The sequence below is a fragment of the Oncorhynchus masou genome, unplaced genomic scaffold (assembly GCF_036934945.1).
Source record: "Oncorhynchus masou masou isolate Uvic2021 unplaced genomic scaffold, UVic_Omas_1.1 unplaced_scaffold_2207, whole genome shotgun sequence".
Lineage (NCBI taxonomy): Eukaryota > Metazoa > Chordata > Actinopteri > Salmoniformes > Salmonidae > Oncorhynchus > Oncorhynchus masou.
The window spans coordinates 6,972-15,000 of record NW_027008682.1 but is presented as its reverse complement, the minus strand read 5'-3'; the positions used below and the strand labels follow the sequence as shown (position 1 = coordinate 15,000).

At 39.1% G+C, this 8,029-nt stretch overlaps 1 protein-coding gene across 1 annotated transcript in view; it reads left to right on the top strand.

Moving 5' to 3' along the window:
* The window catches only part of LOC135533086 (G protein-coupled receptor kinase 6-like), a 41,906-nt gene extending 34,300 nt beyond the window's left edge, over positions 1–7,606 (top strand). Inside the window, exons 2-4 of the mRNA XM_064960483.1 lie at positions 1–10; positions 3,731–3,808; positions 7,024–7,606. The exon at positions 1–10 is cut by the window's left edge and continues 103 nt beyond it. Coding sequence (XP_064816555.1) covers positions 1–10; positions 3,731–3,808; positions 7,024–7,389 — 454 coding nt within the window. The 3' untranslated portion in view covers positions 7,390–7,606. The remainder of the gene's footprint in view (positions 11–3,730; positions 3,809–7,023) is intronic.
* The last annotated feature ends 423 nt before the right edge of the window (positions 7,607–8,029 follow it).

Sequence of the window (8,029 nt, the reverse complement as noted above, 5' to 3'; positions counted from 1 at the left end):
GGACTCTGTGGTAAGACATTTCTATCTGTCTCTATCTGTCTGTCGCTATCCCTCTCTCCCACGATTTCTCTCTCTCTCTCTGTCTCGCTCTCTGTATGTTTCTCTCTCTCGCTCTCTGTCTGTTTCTCTCTCTCTTTGTCTCTCTCTCTGTCTGTTTCTCTCTCTCTTTGTCTCGCTCTCTGTCTGTTTCTCTCTCTGTCTCGCTCTGTCTGTTTCTCTATCTCGCTCTCTGTCTGTTTCTCTCTCTCTCTGTCTCGCTCTGTCTGTTTCTCTCTGTCTCGCTCTGTCTGTTTCTCTGTCTCGCTCTCTGTCTGTTTCTCTCTCTCTCTGTCTCGCTCTCTGTCTGTTTCTCTCTCTCTTTGTCTCGCTCTCTGTCTGTTTCTCTCTCTCTTTGTCTCGCTCTCTGTCTGTTTCTCTCTCTCTCTGTCTCGCTCTCTGTCTGTTTCTCTCTCTCTCTTTGTCTCTCTCTGTCTGTTTCTCTCTCTCTCTCTTTGTCTCTCTCTCTGTCTGTTTCTCTCTCTGTCTCTCTCTGTCTGTTTCTCTCTCTGTCTCGCTCTGTCTGTTTCTCTGTCTCGCTCTCTGTCTGTTTCTCTCTCTCTTTGTCTCACTCTCTGTCTGTTTCTCTCTCTCTTTGTCTCGCTCTCTGTCTGTTTCTCTCTCTCTCTTTGTCTCGCTCTCTGTCTGTTTCTCTCTCTCCCCCTCAATTTCCTCTCAACCCCCCCCTCCTTTTCCTGCTTCCTCTGCTAGCTCCCATGAGAAAGGACTGGGCTTGAGTTTGGGCATGCAGATGTGGGGGGGGGGGGGGGGGTCTTGGGGGGCCTGGGAGTCAAAGGACTGGAAATGAGAGAAAGAGAGAGAGGAAGTGAGAGGGGGGAGAGAATGAGAGAGAGAGAGAGCTTGGGAGGGATGGGGCATGAGCGCTGGAAGGGGAGCCTGTCAGAAAAACATTTGCCCCTCCTCCTCCATGCGCCCTCTCCATGAGGTTAAACCCACGTCAGAGGCCTGTCCCCTGGGTAGGTGGACTAACACAGGCCCAGGCTTGTGTCCCGGGCCCCTGGAGGTGTCTGAGAAATGAAAAAATAAAAACACTGAAAAAAACCCACTGCTTGTTTAGTGAACAGCAACATTAGTCTGTTCTCTAAACCATCTCCATGTTCGGTCAACTTGGTTCACAGACAGACCGGTCCATCGTGAACTGAACAGTGGTGTTAGTCGAGGCCCGAATGGCACTCTGTTCCTATTGGCCGGTGGCCATTTTGTTTCTCTGACTGTGTTATTGTCGGTGACATCATCCTGTGGTGTTGTAGTTATCATATGATGACATCATCCTGTGGTGTTCTAATTATATGATGACATCATCCTGTGGTGTTCTAATTATATGATGACATCATCCTGTGGTGTTCTAGTTATCATATGATGACATCATCCTGTGGTGTTCTAATTATATGATGACATCATCCTGTGGTGTTCTAATTATATGATGACATCATCCTGTGGTGTTGTAGTTATCATGTGATGACATCATTCTGTGGTGTTCTAGTTATCATATGATGACATCATCCTGTGGTGTTCTAGTTATCATATGATGACATCATCCTGTGGTGTTCTAATTCTATGATGACATCATCCTGTGGTGTTCTAGTTATATGATGACATCATCCTGTGGTGTTGTAGTTATCATATGATGACATCATCCTGTGGTGTTCTAGTTATCATATGATGACATCATCCTGTGGTGTTGTAGTTATCATATGATGACATCATCCTGTGGTGTTCTAATTCTATGATGACATCATCCTGTGGTGTTGTAGTTATCATATGATGACATCATCCTGTGGTGTTCTAGTTATCATATGATGACATCATCCTGTGGTGTTCTAGTTATCATATGATGACATCATCCTGTGGTGTTCTAATTATATGATGACATCATCCTGTGGTGTTGCAGTTATCATATGATGACATCATCCTGTGGTGTTCTAATTCTATGATGACATCATCCTGTGGTGTTGTAGTTATCATATGATGACATCATCCTGTGGTGTTCTAGTTATCATATGATGACATCATCCTGTGGTGTTCAAATTCTATGATGACATCATCCTGTGGTGTTCTAGTTATCATATGATGACATCATCCTCTGGTGTTCTAATTATATGATGACATCATCCTGTGGTGTTCTAGTTATCATATGATGACATCATCCTCTGGTGTTCTAATTATATGATGACATCATCCTGTGGTGTTCTAGTTATCATATGATGACATCATCCTGTGGTGTTGTAGTTATCATATGATGACATCATCCTGTGGTGTTCTAGTTATCATATGATGACATCATCCTGTGGTGTTCTAGTTATCATATGATGACATCATCCTGTGGTGTTCTAGTTATCATATGATGACATCATCCTGTGGTGTTCTAGTTATCATATGATGACATCATCCTGTGGTGTTCTAGTTATCATATGATGACATCATCCTGTGGTGTTGTAGTTATATGATGACATCATCCTGTGGTGTTCTAATTCTATGATGACATCATCCTGTGGTGTTCTAATTATATGATGACATCATCCTGTGGTGTTCTAGTTATCATATGATGACATCATCCTGTGGTGTTCTAATTATATGATGACATCATCCTGTGGTGTTCTAATTATATGATGACATCATCCTGTGGTGTTCTAGTTATCATATGATGACATCATCCTGTGGTTTTCTAATTATATGATGACATCATCCTGTGGTGTTCTAATTATATGATGACATCATCCTGTGGTGTTCTAATTATATGATGACATCATCCTGTGGTGTTCTAGTTATCATATGATGACATCATCCTGTGGTGTTGTAGTTCTATGGAGACATCGCTGTGGTGTTGTAGTTCTATGGAGACATCGTGCTGTGGTGTTGTAGTTCTATGGAGACATCGTGCTGTGGTGTTGTAGTTCTATGGAGACATCGCGCTGTGGTGTTGTAGTTCTATGGAGACATCGTGCTGTGGTGTTGTAGTTCTATGGAGACATCACGCTGTGGTGTTGTAGTTCTATGGAGACATCGTGCTGTGGTGTTGTAGTTCTAAGGAGACATCACGCTGTGGTGTTGTAGTTCTATGGAGACATCGTGCTGTGGTGTTGTAGTTCTATGGAGACATCACGCTGTGGTGTTGTAGTTCTATGGAGACATCACGCTGTGGTGTTGTAGTTCTATGGAGACATCGTGCTGTGGTGTTGTAGTTCTATGGAGACATCGTGCTGTGGTGTTGTAGTTCTATGGAGACATCACGCTGTGGTGTTGTAGTTCTATGGAGACATCGTGCTGTGGTGTTGTAGTTCTATGGAGACATCACGCTGTGGTGTTGTAGTTCTATGGAGACATCACGCTGTGGTGTTGTAGTTCTATGGAGACATCACGCTGTGGTGTTGTAGTTCTATGGAGACATCGCGCTGTGGTGTTGTAGTTCTATGGAGACATCGCTGTGGTGTTGTAGTTCTATGGAGACATCGCGCTGTGGTGTTGTAGTTCTATGGAGACATCGTGCTGTGGTGTTGTAGTTCTATGGAGACATCGCGCTGTGGTGTTGTAGTTCTATGGAGACATCGCGCTGTGGTGTTGTAGTTCTATGGAGACATCATGCTGTGGTGTTGTAGTTCTATGGAGACATCGTGCTGTGGTGGATGTATGGACAGTGGGTATCATGTTTGTAACAGTGTCTCTCCCCTGCCAGGCCCTGTACCAGCTCGCTCCGGATGAGAAGAGGAAGGACTGTGGAATCAGAATGTTGGAAACGTACTTTAACAACGGGGTGAGTAAGTTTCTTCACTAACGGAGGACGAAAGGCCCGGTGCCCGATCAACGGGTTGTCATCGTATTCTACAACAGCTGATTGAAACTAACGCTGGACAAGTGGGTACATGTTGGTCGGTGTAATTTTAATGATCGTTGCTGGTTGAAAACACAGTCAACTCAACATGTGATTGAGCTGTTTAATTCCTTTATTGAGCTGTTTAATACATTATTGAACTGTTTAACACGTTATTGAGCTGTTTAACACGTTATTGAGCTGTTTAATACGTTATTGAGCTGTTTAATTCATTATTGAGCTGTTTAATACATTATTGAGCTGTTTAATTCCGTTATTTAGCTGTTTAATACGTTATTGAGCTGTTTACTACATTATTGAGCTGTTTAATTCATTATTGAGCTGTTTAATACATTATTGAGCTGTTTAATTCCGTTATTTAGCTGTTTAATACGTTATTGAGCTGTTTAATACGTTATTGAGCTGTTTAATACGTTATTGAGCTGTTTAATTCCGTTATTTAGCTGTTTAATACGTTATTGAGCTGTTTAATACGTTATTGAGCTGTTTAATACGTTATTGAACTGTTTAATACGTTATTGAACTGTTTAATACGTTATTGAGCTGTTTATACGTTATTGAGCTGTTTAATACGTTATTGAACTGTTTAATACGTTATTGAGCTGTTTAATACGTTATTGAACTGTTTAATACGTTATTGAGCTGTTTAATACGTTATTGAGCTGTTTAATACGTTATTGAACTGTTTAATACATTATTGAGCTGTTTAATTCCATTATTGAGCTGTTTAATACCGTTATTGAGCTGTTTAATACGTTATTGAGCTGTTTAATACGTTATTGAGCTGTTTAATACGTTATTGAACTGTTTAATACATTATTGAACTGTTTAATTCCATTATTGAGCTGTTTAATACCGTTATTGAGCTGTTTAATACGTTATTGAGCTGTTTAATACGTTATTGAGCTGTTTAATACGTTATTGAACTGTTTAATTCCGTTATTGAACTGTTTAATATGTTATTGAGCTGTTTAATACATTATTGAGCTGTTTAATTCCGTTATTGAGCTGTTTAATACGTTATTGAGCTGTTTAATACGTTATTGAGCTGTTTAATACGTTATTGAGCTGTTTAATTCCGTTATTGAGCTGTTTAATACGTTATTGAGCTGTTTAATACGTTATTGAGCTGTTTAATACGTTATTGAGCTGTTTAATACGTTATTGAACTGTTTAATACCGTTATTGAGCTGTTTAATACCGTTATTGAAATGCTGTCCTCTTCTGTCCCGCCAGTCAGCAAGCAACAATATTAATATGATATTTGAAATGTAATGATAAATGTCTATGATATATATATCGTGGGGATTCTGCCAGGTTTCCTCCAGACGTGACGCTTGGCATTCAGGCCAAAGAGTTCAATCTTGGCTTCATCAGACCAGAAAATCTTGTTTCTGTTTAATGGCCTGAGAGTCTTTTGGCTCCAAGCAGGCTGTCATGGACGCCACTTCTCAGTAAAAGGCCCGTCTGGCGTCTCTACCATAAAGGCCTGATTGGTGGAGTGCTACAGAGATGGTTGTCCTTCTGGAAGGTTCTCGCATCTCCACAGAGGAACTCTAGAGCTCTGTCAGAGTAACCATCGGGTTCTTGGTCACCTCCCTGACCAAGGCCCTTCTCTCCCGATTGCTCAGCTTGGCTGGGCGGCTCGATGAAGAGTCTTGGTGGTTCAAAACTCCTTCCATTTAAGAATGATGGAGTCCACTGTGTTCTTGGGGATCTTCAATGCTATAGAAATGTTTTGGTATCCTTCCCCAGATCTGTGCCTCGACACAATCCTGTCTCGGAGCTCTACGGATATTTCCTTCGACCTCACGGCTTGTTTTTTGCTCTGACATACACTGTCAACTGTGGGACCTTTATATAGACGGGGGTGTGCTTTTCCAAACGTCTAATCAATTGAATGTACCACAGGTGGACTCAAATCAAGTTGTAGAAACATCTCAAGGATGATCAATGGAATCAGGATGCACCTGAGCTCAATTTAGAGTCTCATAGCGAAGGGTTTGAATACTTATGTAAATAAGGCATGTTTTTTTTTTTTCTAAAAAAAATCTTTTTTTGCTTTAGCATTATGGGGTATTGTGTGTAATAATAATAATAATAATAATAATATATCCCATTTAGCAGACGCTTTTGTCCAAAGCGACTTACAAGTCGGCTGGGGCCACTACTTTTTACATATGGGTGGCCCCAGCGGGTTCTTGGTCCACAACGCTTGGCGTTGCAAGCGCCATGCTCTACCGACTGAGCCACACAGGAGTTCAATTGATGAGGAACATTTGTTTAATCAATGGGTCTGAGTACCGTGATTTAAATACATTTTGTAAAATGCCTAAAAACATGTTAGAATAATGCTGTAAAGTAACAAAATATGGAAAAAGTCAAGAAGTCTGAATAACGAAAGACTTTTTCCACTTTTTTTAACGTTAGAGCCTTATTCTAAAATTGATAAAATAAAATTGCTGCCAAAGATGATTCTATTGACTCAGGGGTGTGAATATTATATAAATGATATATATTTCTGTGTCTAATTTTCAATAAATGTCCGAACATTTATAAAAACATGTTTTCACTTTGTCATTGTGGGGTTTTGTAAGTCTTTCAGCCTGAATTCAAAAGGGGAAAATATATATATAAAAATATATATATATAAAAAAAAATATATATAAAAATATATATATATAAAAATATATATATATAAAAATATATATATATATAAAAATATATATATAAAAATATATATATATAAAAATATATATATATAAAAAATATATATATATATAAAAATATATATATAAAAAAAAATATATATATATATAAAAATATATATATATAAAAAATATATATATATATAAAAATATATATATATAAAAAATATATATATATATAAAAATATATATATAAAAAAAAAATATATATATATATATATATATATATATATATATATATATATATAAATTACTAAAAATTAAAATGTAAAACGTGTGTTTTTGTATATATATATATATATATTTTTTTTTTCCCCATTTTGAATTCAGGCTGAAACAACAGAATGTGTAATAATTCAAGGGGTATGAATCCTTTCTGAAGGTAGATCAGGTCCTTAATAAAGACATGTATTCTCTCTCTCCGTCCAGTCGGCAGCCCATCTGCGAGATATACCGCAGGAGTTGGTAGGGGAGTGCCGTGAGAAGCTGGAACAGACGCCCTGCAAGGAACTCTTCAACGACTGCTGCAAGTATGTCTGTCTTCTTATTGGTCCAAACACCTGTCCATCAGGCTATCACCTGGCATTCATTGGTCAGCTCGCCTGTCCATCAGGGTATCACCTGGTATTCATTGGTCAGCTCGCCTGTCCATCAGGGTATCACCTGGCATTCATTGGTCAGCTCGCCTGTCCATCAGGGTATCACCTGGCATTCATTGGTCAGCTCGCCTGTCAATCAGGGTATCACCTGGCATTCATTGGTCAGCACACCTGTCAATCAAAGAGCTACATATAATTAAGTGGTCTGGCTATTGTATCTGGGTGGGGCATCCTAATGCCAGAGATGAAAAGGTGAAGCGAGGGAAAACTCAACAAGCAAAGAGTTTTTCTATGGAGGTCAATGCGAGAGAGGGTGGAATTTGGTTATATATATATATAAAAACAATGTTATGGTTTATTTGCTACGTGTGGCTTATTTGATTAAATAAATGTTTTTTGTTGTAATACTTCGGTTGTTCGAGTGTAAACTTAAGAGGGGAAAAACAGTACGCTGGAGTTGTGCCAGGTCGTCACTAGTTACCACAGCCACAAAGTCAAAAAACCCTCCCTGCTTCTACAATTTCTCTTCGTAAAATGTGATTTTAAACTTAACCACACTGCTAACCTTATGCCTAAACCTAACCTTAAATAAAAACAAAACAAAGCACATTTTTGTTTTTATGAATTTTTACGGTATAGCCAATTTTGACTTTGTGGCTGTGGTAACTAGTGGAAACCGTTGTGCCTGATGTTCACGTGCGTATTTTTTATTTATTTATTTTATTTCACCTTTATTTAACCAGGTAGGCAAGTTGAGAACAAGTTCTCATTTACAATTGCGACCTGGACGCCCTCTCATTGGCTAGAATGGTCCCAACTGATCCGCCCTCTCATTG